Raw genomic sequence first — 19321 nt, 5'->3', positions numbered from 1 at the left:
ACAAGAAAAGGACAACAAGGAACAAAATACACCCATGTACCAAAGGCCTCTGTTTTGCAATAATTCACATTTGTGTCTTTTACGTTTCAACAAAAAGTAAGCATTAGCATACAAAAATGAGTGACAGTGTAAAAGTCATCGTCAGCCATTACAGCCACATTGGGACATCGCCAGCAGAGCTGACATGACCTTACGTTTAGTGTCGTGTAACGGTTCAACCAAAGAGTCATGTGTACCGACAGCCGATTCACCAAGCCCTCGGGGTCCCCAGCTGGCTCACTGAAGACGACCAAAACCAAGGAAAGCCACAAATCCAAAAAAACCAACCGCAAAAAAAAAAAAAAAAAAAACCTGCAATGAAAAGCTCAGGGTAGCACAAAAGACACACAGAATCCAAGCGTGTCCCTGACAAGAAAACGAGGAATGGTGCGTGGAATGGTGGACAAGAAATAAACGGTAAGAAAAAGGAAAATACTGTAGGCCTGCTAGAGTTAGGAAGCAAGCGCAACGTTAAGATACTGATGATATAATAATGGGCCATAGAACACCAACTACTCAATAATGTATGTACAGAAAGGAAAACGCATAGGAGCAATCACCCTCAACAAGCAGAAACGGGCTAAGTGATAGCGATTTAATTTCAGTTTTAGTGTGGGTGCCACTAGCACATTGTCACTGGTGAATAGAGCACCAAGGCTAACTCCCTACCAGTACTACAGTACTATCACGGCCACACACTTTACGATTCATTCCCTCCCCCACCCCCCCACCCCCCATTTTTCTCACCCCTGTGTGTGCTTTCTCTTAACCGTAGACATCATACTCTTACTGCACTTATTTTTTCATGTTCTCATGTTGAAATCATGACTCCCGCCTACTTTGTCTTTACAGAGAACCACCGCTTCGTCACTAGGCAGGGCAGGTTACTTGGAACCGGATGAATGCTTCAACATTCATCATTCATTACATTTTTCGAACATGGAGAATGTTCAGCGCATGTTTCGCTGGAATGCGACCCTAGAAATGATCGCTTCAAAAAAAATATAAGACTAGTGTTTTGGCGTCGTCCTCTGCTCTATGAAAAGACGGACGTGGGCGAGACTGTGCTTTCACTTTCCTGAAAGTCCGTTCGGGACCTCCATTTCAATTTCCGTTTCATCTCCCGTTCGCGTGAGAGAAGTCCGCTTATGTATGGCAACAATAAAGGTGTTTAAGGCTTAATAACAACAGGATTTATTTATTCTTGCCGTAAGTATAGTCGGACAAATTGCAGAGAGATTAAGACCCAAATACGCCCGGATACAGCTCCGTCATGTGCTGGCTCCCTCCCTCCCTCCCCCCCTCTCTCCCTCCCTCCCTCCCCCTCTCTCTCTCTCTGTCCTCAGTCTTTTTGCAACAGCCTTCTGGATCACCAGCGTGGTGCGCCTCTGAACGTACCGTCCCCGACCAGCGGCCTCCACCCCCGCCCCCCCCCCCCCCGGGCGCTCACACCCGGATCTCATCCTCGTCGTCGTCCATGAAGGAGAACTCTCGGTCGTCGTCCCCGTGGGGCGAGCTGTACTTGGCGCTGTCCGTGTCGCCCTCGGGCGCCGCTCCGCCGTGCGTCTTGTCCTCCAGGGCGGCCGAGCCCGAGCTGGAGAGGGAGCAGCTGTCCAGCCGGTGGTGGTTCCTCCGGGCGACGGGCTCCGGCGTGTAGGGCTCCCCGTGTACGGCCGTGGTGGTGGGGGGGGCCGCGCTGCGGGGGGGCCTGGCGGGCACCGCGCCGCCGCGCTGCTTCACCTCCTCCTGGGGCTCGGCGGGGCCGCAGAAGGAGGGCGAGCCTCCGCCCTCGCTGCCCTTGCCCTCCTCGTAGCCCAGGTCGTCGTCCTCCCCCCAGCTCTTCTTCTCCATGACGCTCAGGATGTCGTCCATCATGGACGGGCCCAGGTCGATGTTGAACGACATGATGGAGTCGGCGTGCTTCATGCCGCCGCCGCCGCCGCCGCCGCGGGGCATCGACGGCGGCAGGTCCGTGAGCTCCCCGAAGTTGAGCTCGTCGAAGTCGGGGTCCAGGGTCGCCATGGCAACCGCCCCGCCCCCGCCCCCACCGCCGCCGCCGTTGCCGTTGGCCGGCCAGGCGGCGTCCGACCCCGGCGACCTCTTCATGGGGCTCGACGAGACGCTCTTGGGCATCATCGTCTGCCGGCCGAGGTGGGCGTGGTCGTCCTCGTTCAGGTAGGGCAGGGAGATGGCGTTCTTGACGTAGGCCGCCGTGCCGCCGCCGCCGCCGGGCGCCGCTCCTCCGCCGTCGCCCCGGTTGATGGACTGCGAGCGCTTGCTGCTGCGGAAGGTCCGGGACAGCAGGCCCTGGGGCTTGGGGCCCGGGGACTCGGGCTGCCGGGGCTCGGGCTCCCGGGGGGCCTCCCCGGACCGCGTGCTGAGGAACGACGTGTCCCCGAAGGCGTCGCCGCCGCGCCCCACGTGCATGGTGTGGCGGAAGTCCCCGAGCGGGGCGCTGATCATCTCGGGCGTCAGGTCGGCCCGCGACCGCCTCTTGGCCTGGTTGGAGTGGGACACCAGCTGCTTGAGGATGGGCATGACAGGCAGACGCTTCGCTAGGACCCCCCCCCCTGGGCTGAGAGGAACCACGGGGCGCACAGGAGCACACGGGTGCGGAGGGACCTCAAGACGAGCGCTGGTGAACTCAGTACTGGGAGCGGGGGCTGGGGGTTTGTGTCAGAGCAAGAGGAGGTCCGTGTGCGTCGCCATTACAATGTCCCTCGACTGCTTCGTCCACGTCTCGTCTCACTTGCTGGATGGACCTGAGAAGGAGGAGGAGGAGAAGGGGAAAGAGAGAATTAAGGGCACTGTAATGTAAACTATTCTCTACAGCTTGGCAGCATCGCTGGAAACCGATCATAAATAACATCAGAGGTGGCTTTTATATTGCTCTAAACTTTTCCTACGAGGACCTAACATAGCATTTAAATGCCGATCCAGTGAGCTACTGCCATTTTGTAACCCGTCGCTTCGTCGCCTTCCCCTCCAGTTTGATCCGCATCCAGCGTGGAAACTTTGCTCTGCTGTGTCTGGGAAACAAAGCCTGGCAGTGTTTTCAAACTCAAACTCCCGTTCACAAGAGCCAGAGCTCTGTGAACGCTTGATGTAATGGGGCAGAGCAGCACCTTGGAGTCAGGTTCACACCTCCTTCACTCTTCAATTGAGTCACACACTAACGAGGAGCCAGACAAAGACCGGGACTTAATAACATTGGTGGAAAATAAATTATAATAAAAATATGTTGCTGATTTTGGCACGGGGTCTGTGTTCACTGCTTTGTTCAGGTTCCCATTCGGGGCCCCTTACTGTTACATAACCAGCAAGACACCGGATACTGGGGGACGCGAAAAACCAAAAGGGAAACAAGAGAGAGAGCGAGAGGAGAGATAGAATGCAGTGGAGCGGCATTTCTTCAGCTTGAATCAACGCATAAATCCAGACGGGCGGCATTCTGTTTAAAAGCTTCCATCACCACCAGATCACATATCTTATTTAGTTAGCCAACACTCGTGGTACTCTGTTCCTCTCCGTCTATTTGATTTGAAGGGGAGTTGAAAGAGAATAGCGGGCTGCCTAATCAAAGCCACTCTGGGATCAGGGATTTTTTCTCAACCAGGCAGGACGCGGTGCGAGCGGAGTCTAGTGGAGCGCTCCAGATTACGGACATTTAAAATGTGCGATTGAGAAGACGGGTTGTGATAGCTTAGAGCTTGGTTCTCAAACTTTTTTTTTTTTTTTTTTTTTTCCAGTGATGTACCCCCCTGTGAAATATTTTTTACCCCCTAACTAGCGCAAAGCATTTTTGTTTCGGTCTCCTTTGCCACTCGTCCCTCCGTGTTTTCAAAATAATTTGCTGCTACGCTTCAACCACGACTCCATCGTTGATCCGAGTGATTGACAGGTGACGCCAGGTGGCACGTGACAGGTCGGGTCGAACCATCCTGGTAGGGGGGAGACTCTGGGTTTTAAGGATAGTGAAATTGAATATCCTACTGAATATAAAATTAATTTTATGAACTTATATTTTCCTGAAATATTTATTAAATAATAATTTTTTAAAGGAGTTTTACATGGATGCTACTTTAAAAAAAAGATGATATATGACTGCCTTCTGAAGAGAGTGCCTTCACGTACCCCTATTGGAGAACCACTGGCTTAGAGGCCTGCTGGTCTCCATTGCAGGAGAAGGCCTTCTGGAGGTCCCTCTTAACCCCGTCAACTGCCCATCCCTCAGCTCAACGCTCCGGTGATGGGGAGCGGGGTCGGCTTACCGCCGCCAAGCTGTCCTTCACTACTCAGGGACGACGCCCGGTGAGCAGGCGGCAAAGCTGGCGACCAGCTTTGCCTGCTCTAAGTTAGAGGCTGTATGAGACGCCCCCCCCCCCCCCCCCCGCGCCCCCCCCCCTCGCCCCCGCCGTGTCTTTAAACTGGACACAGGAGGTTGGATTGTTAACGTCAGACAGCGGTACCATCCCACCATTTATTAGGGGTGTAAATCTGAGCCTTCATGACGATTCGATTATTTTCGATACTTCAGAATTCCCCACGATACGATTCTCAATATTTTTTACGTTATATCTATTAATATAATATCTATCAAATAAATCAACAAAAAAAAGAACCATTTGCCTTTTATTGAGAATACAGAAACAGTATTCTGTACACACTTTAGTGCTTACGGTGCTGGTCTGGTACGGCGATTAGCCATACTACAAAAGAATTCCACAAAAAAGAAGAAAGAAAAAGACTTTTTTCTATAATCGTTATTCTTGCGTATGAATCGAATCGTCAGCTGTATAATCGATTAATCGATACAAATCAATCGATTAACATTTACACCCTTACCATTTATGTTCGATTTCTTTCTCCTTTGCTGTAGGCCTCGCGTGTGCATCAAACCCTCCATGTTGTGCTACAGTCGGCTTTGCAGTTCAATGTCTTCTATAGTCTTATTTTTTTTATTTGTTTGAGATGCAAACGGGTTCAAGTGTTTGTGTGAGATGGCTCTCAGGAACATTGCCTTGTTTCACGCCTTGTTTCACGCACACACACACTTCTCCTGCATCATTCTCACGCAGCGATAATCAATCAGAGGTTGATTCCGTGGTTAACCATCTCACCTGGGAGAGAATCCGGCTCAAGCTGCATTCCAAGTGTAGATGAATGAAGACCAGGAGTGATTGCGTGCTGCTGCCGTAGCACCGGACGGGTTATGTGTTGTGTGAAAGCACTTAACACATTTCTAAATGCCATCTGATATAAAGAGTACAGACCCAGCTGAGGGCAAACACCGCCACTCATTGTGCACTCAAACCCAACCCCTCATGCAAGCCTTGAGGCTGCGGGATAATCTATCATTTGATCACATTAGCTTAGGTCAACACGGACATCTCTTTAAAGGCTATAGAAAGGTCTAGAAGAGTCCTTGTCATTTTAGGGTTAAAGTAAAAGTAGATCTGGAACCAAAAGCCGTTCCATTTGCATACTGATTTCATACAACTAGAAATAAAGTGCACCATATCAGCCCTCCATCCATAAACCAGGGTAGTACAGTGATTGCTACAGAGACCCCATGCATGCATGCATGCACAGATTCCTCACATCCTTTCCTGCCGAGCTGCCTTACCCCGGCAGCGTCAGACCGCATCACTGACCGCCCAGCGAGCATCCTGTCTCTCTAAGCCAGAGACAAGAGGACAAGAGAGGGAGAGGGAGAAAGTGTCTTTCATGGCAACTGGAGTGAGATCACCTCATTCAGATGGATTAGCCCTGCGGGCGGGGCCTTCCTGGAGGTGAGAGGAACCGCACCACAATGCCACAGCGGCAGAGGAATGCTTTTGATGTGAGGCTTTTTCAAAAGTATCAAACACTCAAACCCCTGCATAAAGAGACCTCCTGGGTGGATATCAAAAAGGTTGGCGGGCCCTCACACCTTGGGCCGTTGAAGGAAATGGTCCGTTGGGGCCCTGTTTGGGGGGTGGGGGGGGGAGGGGCTGTCGGGGCCCTGCGGTGTATGATGAGAGAGGACCCCCCCCCCCTGCAGGCTTTCAATTATCAAGAGTCCATTACTGCCGCCAGGACAAAGGGAGGGCAGCCCTCGAGGCAGCGCCGTCATATTCAGTTACAGGCTTTCAGCGGCGCTGCACCCCTGTGAAGATGTAAATCACCCACACACGGCGCTGGGAAAGGTTCAGGGGAACATCACACCGAGAGCCCGGCGTCCTCAGCCCTCCCTGCTCCCTGGTGCCAAGACGCATAAAGAAGAAGAAACGGGTTTTCAACACAAACGCAGTTTATGTTTAAGCACGCCTTGCTGATCCAGGGCCCATCCAGACAGCTAGAATAACAGATAATCAAAGCCTTGGCCATTTAGGTTTCACTCAAACGCCGGGTCAACACTGGCCACTGGGGATTCAGTCCACTCCCACAACCGGTGGACTGTCTGCAGGCCAAATTCCCCCTTAACCCAACAAATCACAAATTGGGCGAGATGGACAGAGATGCAGACAGGTCTTGCAGCAACGCTGGGATCGCGATAAGCATTCCGGGGCCTTCCGAGGTCCAATTACGGAGAAACCCGCAGAGAGAAATAAACGTGTGTGTTCAGAGTCCGAAGGGGAGAAGTGGTGTTGTTATTGAGACCGTTTGGAGTGCGATGGACGTGCCAGCTGGAGACGGCGACGCTTTAAGTAACCGGGCACTCCCCGAGTACCACACGACCCCGGCTCCATCGCAGAGCGGCGGTGACAGGACTATGAATGATTAACACCGTCTTGCAGCGCTCCGCCTCCCCCCTCCCCCCACGTGATGTCACGGTGCCCTGCGAACAACGCGGTCATCACCGCCCAACTCTTGCCTAGCGTAATCCCATGACTCACCCTCACTACCCCCCCCCCCAGTATCACACAGGAATCTCCACCCCCACCCACACACCCACACACCCACACCCACACCCACCTCTGTAGGGATGACGCTGCCAATTGAATTCTTTATTCATGAGTCAAGAAAAAAGGGTAGTACTGATTCACAAGATTAAATGTTTAAAGCCTGCTGGTTAATAGTTTAGTCATAGAACCGCAGACAATGTGCCCACAGACTGGCTGTCCACAGAGACACTCAGAACCATGCTGGAGTTGGGCTTTTTATGCTCTTGTTCAACAGGTATGTCGGTATGTTTAAAAAAAAAAAAGAGAAATAAGAGAAAAGTTTTGTTTTTGTCATCCCCCTCGCTAGACAAAGCAGCGTGTTTGTCTGAGCGTCTGAAGACCTCCGTAACCTTGAACCGGCTTCCACTTTGTCGAGGGGCCCCACAATAGGAGGGGCTGCCGTTGTGCGGACACATTGAGGTGCAAATGAACCGGTGAGCCGTGCCGTCAATACAATCACCGATCAATTAATCAGCAGGGCCGCATGACAATGGCCGGTTGTCCAGCTCGTCTTGACAAAAGGAGCTCAACGGCCAGCCAGCCGCTGGGTCGAAAGGCCCTGTTCCCACGGTGAGGGCTGACTGCCCTTGACCACAGCGCTTCTAACAATGGAGAAACCCTAAACAAGTTCATCAACAACCCAGTCCGATACAAGCACCTCCACCTTGGTAGTTAAACTTGATGCGCTGAATCGATTTCGGTCTCTCCATAAAATACAAAAAGGCAAAATGAGGACAGAAACTATCAGTCCGTCACGTCCCCCGGATTGGACCCCAGGTGGAGTTCAATGCGCCCGCCACCCAGCAGCCAGACAGAGCAGCGGGTTTTACTTTGCAAATTGACGGGGCTATATTTACATCGAGTTGAGTTGAGTTGTAAAGCAAGCCATCGCCCCGGGCTTACTCCAAGCAGGCACCACAAGTCACAGACGGTAGAGAAATCAAGGCAGACAAATATCCTGCAACAGTTGACTCGGTGTAACCCCATTAAATCACAACAACCCCAACCCCTTATTAATAAAAGCCTCAACACCTCCACCTCCGTTTTCCTCCAAGCTTGCCTGTTTGAATACCAAGCAGGCAGACTACTTTGGTCTGGTATTAAGGAGCCTGAAGCTCAATGCATTTACATGGACGACAACTTCAACTTTATTCAAAGCACAGGTTGACTTTCCCTTCAACACATAACTATGGCTTCCGTTATCAACAACATGTTGACCCAGGCCATTACATGTCGTCAGTCTTGACAAACAGAACTGATGACAACACGTAGTGCTGCCTATTGTCTTATAATTAGCCCTTGATAATAAACAGCTGACCAGTTTTTCCTGTTAACCCACATATCCTTCAGAAAGATAGCTTGCCACGTGTAAAATAAAACGGGTGTCTTTTAAGCTAAATTAGAAACGTCTCACTCCCATTAGAAACGGCTCACTTCCATTAGAAACGGAAAACTCACGTTAGAAACGGCCAACTGTAAAGTGACCAGCAAACACGAACCGTCTCGTAAATGCATTCAAAAGACGAGGTGAAACATTGGGATCTGGGTGAAAGGTGAAGCCTTCTTGCAGGAGTCCTACAGCAGAATGTGATTGGCAAGAGGGAGTTCAGGAACCGTCAATACAATTTACATTTGGAAATTGGCAGAGCCAGACGGTGCATAACGTGATTAGTGGTAATGGCTGCCGTTCCCCCTGAGAGACACCAGTGTGTGTTGTCAGGTCAAACTAACGGAGAGAAGAAGAACACAATGCATAGAGGTGCATACCCTATAACACACCTGGGTGGGGAATACTGAGAGGTAACACACCTTGAACAAACTGAGTGACAACCATCCAACCAAAAGGGTCATAGGTCAACCAGCCTAATGGTATGCGAACATAACCCAAGACCTACTCTGGTCTCGGAGGGGGAAGACACTGACAAAGCAACGTTAATGCTTATCAAATTAAAAAAGATTTAGAAGACAAGCTCGGACAGATAAGCCAGGGAGAAAAAAAGGCTTTAGCGTTCAGCACAGAACCCCTGGCCCAGCCTCACAGTGGGCTCTCTGTAGAGTGCTCACGGGACAGTGTGTGTGTGTGTGTGTGTGTGTGTGTGTGTGTGTGTGTGTGTGTGTGTGTGTGTGTGTGTGTGTGTGTGTGTGTGTGTGTGTGTGTGTGTGTGTGTGTGTGTGTGTGTGTGTGTGTGCGTTTTAACAAGTGCACCATGTACAGCACATGAAGCCAGCACTAGACGGCGGCGCTGGGCGCTCCGGTCCAGCAGTACCGCTCCTCAGCCCCCCCCCGCCCCCCCTACCACTAAATAACTCTCTCTCCCTTGCAGAACAACCACCCAAGCTTGTTCATCACCATTCGCATTTCTCCCATCCTATTCCCCCGTCAAATCCACCCTCTATTCAAAACATGCTCTCACTTGTTCGGCTGTTGTTGTTGTAAGGCGGGCTAAGTATTAGCCGTGGTCCCGTTTTGGGCCGTTTCTCGACAGAAAGCGAAGTGTGGAGTGATGTTTGTTTGTTTTGGAAAGGTTTCCCATCCATCGCCTGTGGAGGAGGGCTTCCAGCGGCTCTCCGTCAGGCCTCCTATACGGAGTAGGGCTGTCAAAATTGCTCAAAAATGAGGTTTGAATATTCCCTCTAAAAAAACCCACATGTATTTGAACTATTCAAATATCTATATTTACGCTAGGGATGTGAATGTGAATCTTTTTTCATGGTGGAATAATCAGTGGGTGGTACGAAGGAATAATCGATTATTCGACGTGTGCCGACATTCACAAAGGCAGCCGTGGATCATTGGCAAGAAATCACTTAATATCTTAAACGCAAAAAAACTAACTTTAACAGTGATCAGCGTTTGTGTTGTATATATAAATTTATTTATGCTGTTTATTGTATATGTTGTTTTTCTGTACATGTACAGAACCTGTACATTGTATAGGTAGTTATATTTAAGTTTAAACATACAATAAACAAATGCAACAATAACAATAAACAAATGCTGAGTGCTGATCAAGAGTTTTGTGCGAGCAATTTAAGGTCCCGACTCCCGAATATGGCAGGCTTCATTCAGTGATTGAAACAAATATAACTAGGGATGGGTATCGAAAACCGGTTCTTGTTGAGAACCGGTTCCGACTGTTTTGATTCCTTGGAATCGTTTGCCAGTTTTGCAAACGATTCCCTTATCGATTCCGAGCGGGCGCGAATGACGTATTTGCCACAGAATAACTTATCTTGTATTGTATGTTGTTAATTTCTACATACAAGAATATTTATTTTATTATTATTATACCTCAAGACAGTTTGTAAAGTCATCATGTTACTTCTAACTGAACTAAAGTTGATTCTAATTGACCTGTTTGTTCTCCTTTTTTCCAAATGAGAATCGATAAGAGAATCGATAAAGAACCGAATCGTTTAGCAGAATCGAAAATGGAATCGGAATCGCAAAAATCTTATCAATACCCATCCCTAAATATAACACTGACTGTGTTAAGTGCAGTGCACTTTTTCCACATTTGAATATTAATTTTCACCTTTGAATGTCTGTTTTTAAAAACTATTCAAATATATATATTCGAATTTAGAATATTCGTTGACAGCCCTAATATGGAGCAGTAACTCCTGCATGGCTGGACAGTGGACACCCAGGCCTGGAGCCTGCTGAGCTAGCCTCCTGGACTAGCGTGTTAAGCTACGTGGGATGCTTGGGTGGAACCTGACTTGAGGGGGCATCTTTATTACATTCAATGGTGGGGGGGGGGGGGAGGGGGTCTCCCATTGCACACACACACACACACACACACACACACACACACACACACACACACACACACACACACACACACACACACACACACACACACACACACACACACACACACACACACACACACACACACACACACACACACACACACTTTTCCTTGTGAAAACACTTAGCCCTGCGGTACACCCTCCAAAAAGTCAAATATAGATGTGCTGCTGGCGGGGGCATGAGTTTCTGGGCATTAAAAACCAGGACGGTAGTAGCAGGGCTGGTCCGTTCTGGAGCAGCATGGACTCCCAAGGGGCTAGTGCAATAAGGTATGCATTTAGACATGGTTTCTTCATGCCAATGCCGAATAGGTTATACCTTCACATACCCACGCCAAATCCTGGAAAAGTGTGTGTGTGTGTGTGTGTGTGTGTGTGTGTGTGTGTGTGTGTGTGTGTGTGTGTGTGTGTGTGTGTGTGTGTGTGTGTGTGTGTGTGTGTGTGTGTGTGTGTGTGTGTGTGATCATGATCATCCAGTCGATCTCCAAAGTGGTCACAGCTTCCAATAGGGTTTTGTATGCTTGCATGCACGGCATATTGAGCCAAGAGGTGCAATGGTCGGCCTAAAGGCCATTTCTTCCTTCTGGAGAACAAGGCAACGGATAACGGAGAAAGCCTGGACCAAAAGACCCCGTTAAAGAAAGACGGCCGCATGGCCAGTATCCCAATTAGTTTCCACTTACAGTTAACAGGCCGCAGCAACATTAAGAAAATGCACAACACCGGGCCAACAGCAGACCTGTGCCATGGACCAATGATTATGACCGTCAATGAAAAATAAAGTTGGGGGGGCCATTTACCAACGTGTGCCTCTGTTCACCACTTTGTAAACGGAGCGAGCAGGATTGTAGTAGTTCAGTGAACCAAACGCTGTGACTGGGCGGGAAAAAAATGTGCCAAATCACCAGAAAGATAAGCTTCAGCAGATACCAGGGTGGCGAAACAGGAGCGCAGACACAGCAGTTCGTCGGGACAAACACGTCGGGTGTGCGCACACGTACGCATCAACGTCGCTTCATGAACACGCACACACACAGGATTTACAGGTTTATTATCAAGTCATATTCAACCCGGTTTTAAAGTGATTGTTTTTCTAGTCCTCTGGTTCTGATTGTGCGCGCGCGCACACACACACACACACACACACACACACACACACACACACACACACACACACACACACACACACACACACACACACACACACACACACACACACACACACACACACACACACACACACACACACACATCATTTGACTCCCACAGAATTCAAACACAGAGGCTCCAGAGAGGCCATAAAGGCATGGGGGATAACAAGAAGAGATAATAGAGCCAGCGGGCTTTAACAACAGCAAAAGGCACTCCACAAAAACACCCACTGACTAAAATGCCTAACCAGACAAAGACCATAGGGGTCAACAAACATGGCAACTTCAGCCCTATAACGCGTTGTAATTCACCCCAGCTGACGCGCTGAGCAAGTATACTGGTGGACGGATGCCGGGCTATGAAAGAGAAAGGGCATGTGATTAGTTGGCGTTAACGATGACATTACTCGTTAACGGTAATTACTTCCAGGTTAAACGCACAATCACCGTGAGCGACTATGGCCCGGCCTGTAAGGGCATTGCATTTAATACAGTGTGTGGTATGCGTGCCTTTTAGACGATCCACTTAATGCCAGCGCAGCCGAAACTCAGAGCGTTCCCTGGAGATCTGACAGCGGGACGGAGGTGGGGACATTCTGGGTCACAGAGTGCTTGGATATCAGCAGCACTTGCTCATGCTCTGTCCTAATTAGCATACACGGCAGAGAAAGGACTGGAGGCCCCGGTATACTTTAAACAGTATGCAGAATTTTGCAGTTCGCAGAATAAAATGGCTTGACTGCGACCAAATCAAAGCTCCACAACGGTCTCCAATCACCTCAGTGTGTGCCCGGTACTCCGCTGAACTACTCCCATTTTTCCCCACAGCCCAGTACAACGCCTGTAAATGGTTAACATTTTGCTGAGCCGTCCATCTCGTGGACAGTTGTAGTTCATCAGTCTATAGGAGCACTTCCCAAATGGTCAGCTTTCCCCCTACATAGCCTCAATCAGCCCTGATTGGCTCATGCAAAGCACAGCACAACTGCACTGTACACTTGCATGTTACTGATAGGCCCAAATAGGCCCAAATAATTAGAGAGCTCTTTCAGCCATGTGTGGACTGGATGCATGACTCAAGTTCCCAAGCATATTGTAAACATAAGGGATAGTATGGGCTGAATAAGGCTTCTGACAGCAAGCAAGACTCATTTAGTAATTTTTGTATTGCATTGTATTAATTTCAAATGTAGTGTTTCTCATTGTTTCTCCTCAGAGATTTGTAATAAATGTATTAGCTGTGTGATTGCATGTTGAGGCAGGAGAGGCAAGAGGGTGAGGAATAATAAGCTCAAAGTCCACCAGCCAATCTGGTGGACAAGGCCTGTGTTACTCCTTGCTTCTCTTAATGACATGCCAACACAGCGACCAAAGGCCATAAGGTTTCTCTCCCGCTAAAACAATGGTCTGTTTGCACAGAATCTATTGACACCATGAATGCAATCATTTTCCTCCCTAAATCATCGGTAAAAACAAGTTAGTGGAGTAAAGCAAAAAGGTATTTCTTACCTGATTTATTAATAAGTGACTGACCATGACCCTCTAAAGCTGGCCTAGATTCAGGACTATTCAAATATTCCTCGTAGGGATGCTACGATGAGCAATTAGCAGGCTCAAAATAATTTGGAAGTGATCCCATAGACAATAAATCTTGACAGCTCTAAGTGCAAGTGTGGGGTGTGCTCTCAATAAACATCTCAGGTGAAAAAGCAGAGGCTGCTCCTCCGTTAAAAGTGTTGATTTATAAAGCTAAGATACATAACAGAACACCCAACCTCGCTGATTAAAGGGAACCGCAATTTTCAAGGCCAGTAATGTGAACAATTTATGACGTGCACTAAACTACAACCAAAAGATTTGAAGTAAGGTTATAATGTTAAGTTACTAAACTAACGAAATATATGTCAACTTTTGAGTAGTTTTCCTTAGCTGTTGAACTGATAGTGTTAGCCACATATAAATCTTTTTTTTTTTTAGTTCCTGTTTGAATGTGTTCTTGAAACACTTTGTTGAGGCCGGATGGTCTATATTTCTAATACTCCTAACCGGATGTGTTTACAGTCTAGTAGGTCTATAGCAGCAGGTTTTGTAATAGCCTAGTAGTCACAAATGAACTGCCTTTATAACTGATCTTAGTTTTAACACAAGGAACTGATAACTTTTAAAAGAAAGCGGAAAGAGGTAAACCCAGGTAACAGGGTGGAGATAATTACATTTGACACAGTTTTATACCCCAACGGCTGGTTTTGGGCCCTGCAGCTAAAAGGTCAAACGATGCACTGTACTGCGTTGCTCAGGTTGAGTTTTGAATGACAGAAATGGACACTGTCTGAATGAGCAAGAAGATTATTTCTCACGGCCAAAGCCCAGGTTGGCACCTTATTGGCTGAAAGGTCTCCGTAACATGCAAAGAGGCAACACACTGACAATGGAGAAGAGACAACAACAAAGCATGTTTTCAACACTAATGCAATGCGAGAACCTAACCTTACAGACACACCCCAGCCACACACATGCATTCATATATCGACTCACACATCAACACACACACACACAAGATCTCAGGGCCGATATGAATGAGTTCTATGAAGAAACTGAAACCTACGCTAATAACCTGGACAGATATTCACATGGGGCCCACTATCCCTTCCCTTTATGTAATCACAGTTTAAGACCTCACTTTTCCCATAGTCCAATGTCGTGTAGTACCACTAGTTCTGACACAGGTTTGTCCAGTAATCACTCCCAGACCAGAGCCTGTTGCTTGCGTTGAGACAGCAGTGTTTTCTTTCCTGCCATGAACATTATGGTTGAGAAAGACCATCTGCTTCCCTAGTCCATACAGTGATGAAAAACAATGGGGGATCGCTGAAGTGCGAACGGGCCAGTGCCTCCACCACCCCAAGCCATCTGGACTCCAGCTCCTTTGTGCTTTTGGTACCAGACCCAACAGTTGTCCCACACAGGCCGAATACCGCAGCGGATGGCGCTGTGGAGGAAGGGTATTAATTCAATTAGGCCTGTGCTTCGCTAAGTCTTAACCACGATTCCACGGGCCTCTGCATCACAGCTGTCGGGACGCCAAACCTCAATGGGAATTGCCAACAAATACATGCAGGAGAGGGACAAGAGGCCTTTACCAGATTTTACTTAAGTGGTATCAAAAAGAACAAATCACTATAATAAAAGGAGGACCCTGTACAATTTCGGAGCTGTGCAATAACTATCTGTACATTGAATGTCAATTTAAGAGGCAAGCGGGGAGTGGGAGGAATAAATAATGTGGTTTTCTATACCAAGACCTTTCTATCCTGATGATCAATGTTGTTTGGTTAATAAAGTGCATCCACCTATTTAACCACCATGTTGTAAAATCACATGAAGTTATTCTAAATATGTTTGTGTCTTAGGAGGACAATGGAGAATTCCTTGGTGGACAGGTGTGTCAGATAATTAAGGTGATGTCTTGTTCTGGTTACATTCTCAGACCAGACTGAAACCTCTGTGGACTTTCTCAACCATTTGGAATGCCAGACCCAACCCAGAAGGCTGCTTTGGCTCGAGTTCCATCAGCGATGCATCACCTCAGATATGATAATAATGTCACTGGTTCCACAGCTTTAAACAGCACCTTACGGCCATAATGTTGCATGGAAGGACGCGTTGAGATGATTAACAGTCTCTCCACAATGTCGACAACTCATTCAAATCAATGCCACACCTTTGCATGGGTTCTTGTCAACTATACTATATTATAGAAATTGATTGATAGAGCCATCGTATTGTCATATTAAGTGCAACATGGGAGTATTTGGTTTTTTATCATGCCCAGAGGGACAATAAGCCTGCTGAACCAGGTACTTGGCTAGGCCTTGGTCATGTTACGTTGATAACATCCAAAGACTAGTAGACTCAACAAACTGAAATCTGGAGTTTCAAAAGGTGGTGCTCGAAAAGGTTATCAGCCCACTGACTGATCTATAAGCAATGTCAAGGATCTCTTCAGAACTCCCGAATCGAAACTTTTTTTTTTTTTTTGGTGGTACCAATTCAAAAAGGTCACGTTTTAAACTGTCGGGATTGATGTCCAGAACGCGACCTGATGAGTCAGGGACAATTCACCTCTCTACTGTGACTTCTATCTTTAATTTCCCATGACCCCTTCCCGGAGCCTTTTCAGAATATCATATATCAACACATTGTTGATTAGTTTTGTCGATCGAGCCTGCTATGGAGGTCAGCGAACCACTGAGTGTGAAAGGAACTTTCTGGAGCATCAGCAGAAAGCCAGTCACTCAAGATCATAAAAGGGCATTTTTCAACTCAATTGAATGAAAATAAACAAAAAGAGACAAATGAGATTTCGGCTCAAGACTCGAGCTCACCAGGTGCCTTCACTGAAATACACACACAGATACAACTGCTTCCGGAGACACAAGATATATTGAAAAAAAACAGAAGTAGAAAATAAAGTGGAAAGAAGAAGCTGATTCACTCACAACTCATCATGAGTAGTCATTTACTGAATGTCCCAGAGCACTCAGTCAGTATTAAATTAAAGCCAGTTCCAAATATTATCTATATTATTGTGGCATGTCCTATAGATAAGAAACAGGCAAAGGACGTATTCAAGGTATTCACCCCTCCCCCTTTCCTCTCCAGTGCAGACTGTAAGGAAATGAGCTAAGAGCAGACCATGCTGGCTGGGCAGGTAGCCAGTTCATTCTGCTTTGCTGCAGGATCCTCCTCCACAGCATTTAAGGCAAAAGTAAGAGAAGAAAAAAAGAAAGTGTGTGCGTGTGCGTATGCACGTGTGTTCTGGCAGACTCTGTATAGATGCTTAAATGAGATAAGCAGCAGCCCTCGAGTCCCAGAAAACACACATATGCATATAAAGCCAGAGGTGAAGGGGTTAAATTGAGAAGCCCTCCAAGTACAAAAAAAACTGTGACACTGCATTATGCACCATCTCACTTGTAAGTCAGCCTTGGACCTTGGCCTCAATCTCAACTCCTTTGTCCATAGCACTAATAATCGTTATTCCCCAAGAGTTAAAATGGTTCCTCTATCAAGAAAGATGACTTATACTCAAATCGATTTTTGCATGTTACGCCTAATATATGTTGTCAGGGTGATGTGTCAGTCAAACACAAGCAGAGATGGGCGTCGTTTCCATGCGGGGTCAGAGGTCATGGTGGTTTGTGATGAGCCAAGCTCGTTTGTCAATATGTCCACACACACTGATCGGTAACGGTTTAACAAGGGAGGGCTGATCCACAAAACACGCCAATTCAACAACAATGTATCCATCATTCTATGAGGGGCCATTTATAATCTAACCGAAAAACAACTGCCAAATGCCCTGGAAAATGACTAATTTGAAGAAGCCTTATTTGTGGTTAAGTCCTATAGGTATCCTACTCGTTTACACCTCCACTGTGGGTTTGTCGTTAATGTTCCCAGGGCCGTGTGGTTATGTAACAGGGGTTGTACACCGTTGATCCCATCTGTTCTGTTGTACTCTGATCGGAGTCTACTACCTACTCCCCGACAAAGGAAGTTGTTGAATGACTCGCGCCCCAGCAGCATTTCAATCCAAACCAAAAGTAGGATTGCGTGTTACACCATTAATTAGCAAAACACATCCAACAAGAAGTCATTGGATCAAACTTTGCAAACACTTTCGGTAACTTCTAGTAACAGTAGCAACTGTTAACTCAAGCGCTGACAGGATAACCATCTGCTTATCAACAACAGCAAAAGGCTTCCCTCGCCTGTATTTTACACGTCATGGTTCACCGTCGCAGCAACAAAGACCAGTGACGCGAGACCCTAGTCCGGGGCCGACGAACAAGCACCGGAGCCTCATCTGAGCGGTCGAAACATTGTTTCCATCCCCTTGGTTGGGCTTCGGTCGCGATACACACACACACACACACACAGAGGAGGAGTGAGTAATGACATGTTTTTTCTCTGAGCCAGTGGGTCCTTCTTCTCACTAGGCAGCTGGGGGGGGGGGGAGCTGGGGGGGGGTGGGTGTGTTGATGCGCTGTAGTGGAGAGGTCGTCACCGCACAATGGATCTCTGTCACCATACGGGACGGCTAGCTTAGCTTTCACGCGCGCAGCCTACCAGACTCCTGCCGGCGGGCGCTGATTGTCCTCGAGCACGTTTGCTATGCAAATGAGATGCAGATGAGGTACACACACATCGTTATTTCACTCAGCGTCTTGGCGTGCGGCGTTAACTGATCCCAGTGCAGCCTACGTGCGCTTCTTAAGGGATGGCCGACCCTTGTCCATACATTAACTGGTAATACGGGCAATTGTGGTCTGGGAATAAACAATGATACAACTGGTCATATTGTTACAGCGTCCATTGAAGTATAGATATTACCTCTCTTAGGTGTATTCCTGGTAAAAGGGTGAAGTTTCGGTGTAAATTCCCAGAACTTTCCAAAAGTACAGCCCACAGCAAAGCAGTGAAGCCACTGGATAGTTTTTGTCCGGCAAAAATCTACAGAAATGTACTTAATGGTAATTAGCTCTGATGGAGTATTTTCACATACAGTTCACTGGTGCTCTACTCTTCTTTCTGCGTCAGTCAAGTTTGCCGAGTCGTACTGGCGCACTAAACCACCCCGTCCCTCCTCTCCCCGCGAGACTACCAACCTCCCGTCGAGCCTTAAAGGGCCAGTACATAGTTGTTCCCAACTATGGGGCAACAGTAAAGAACGTTCTTACAACAGTCACCTTCTGTTTTTAATGATTCGTTTAAGATTTTTTTAGTTTTTAGATTTTGTGACATTAGGGAAAAAGAACAGTAGCTTGATGAAGAACAGTGAACAGTGTCTTGATGTCCTGTGTGACAAGGTCCTTACAATATTTAGTATAACTGGAGAAATATATACATATATAATCACACAGAATACTGCCTTTCTACTATAACACATAATTCAATTATATCCGTGAGGGAGTAAGACATCTTCTATTGAAACTCTAACACCCATCTATGAGTTACATGCAAAATATTATGAAATCGTGGAAAATCATAGAGAAACTACGTTAACTCTTTCCAACTTCCTCATATGTGTGCTACTTAATGTAACGTAAACGAAATGAGAATACCTAACATTCTGTGAAACACTCACAAAATGTTATTTACAAACATAAGCTTATATAGATCTTTTTTTATACACCATAAACGATAATCTTTCATAGAGCCTAAAGATGATTTATTGGAACAAAATGTATTGCCAATCAATTCCTCATCTGTGAAAAGGGTTACAGTGTGTGTCAGTTCTTGTGTGTCCACTCCTGTATAATGTGACTTATAATATAACGCCTGATCATTAAAGGGATACACAGAGAAATAAGTAAAACGGTGTTT

General features: G+C 47.3%; 1 protein-coding gene across 2 annotated transcripts; it reads right to left on the bottom strand.

Annotated features, from left to right (window-relative positions):
* Nucleotides 1-1465: 1465 nt before the first annotated feature.
* On the bottom strand, nt 1466-18540 carry cdc42ep4b (CDC42 effector protein (Rho GTPase binding) 4b). 2 transcript variants are annotated; one of them, XM_084485343.1, is made up of 2 exons: nt 18329-18540; nt 1466-2801 (listed from the first exon to the last, which is right to left on the bottom strand). In XM_084485343.1, exon 2 carries the CDS (start codon nt 2575-2577, stop codon nt 1486-1488), a length of 1092 nt encoding a protein of 363 aa, XP_084341469.1. In that variant the 5' UTR covers nt 2578-2801; nt 18329-18540; the 3' UTR covers nt 1466-1485. The 2 variants fall into 2 exon arrangements, with proteins under 2 accessions (XP_084341469.1, XP_084341470.1); XM_084485344.1 differs by lacking the exon at nt 18329-18540 and adding an exon at nt 5160-5284.
* Between the last annotated feature and the right edge of the window lie 781 nt (nt 18541-19321).

Source organism: Micromesistius poutassou, assembly GCF_964030765.1.
Source record: "Micromesistius poutassou genome assembly, chromosome: 21".
Lineage (NCBI taxonomy): Eukaryota > Metazoa > Chordata > Actinopteri > Gadiformes > Gadidae > Micromesistius > Micromesistius poutassou.
Note: the sequence above shows the minus strand (reverse complement) of the source record. Positions and strands in the feature narration are given on the sequence as shown.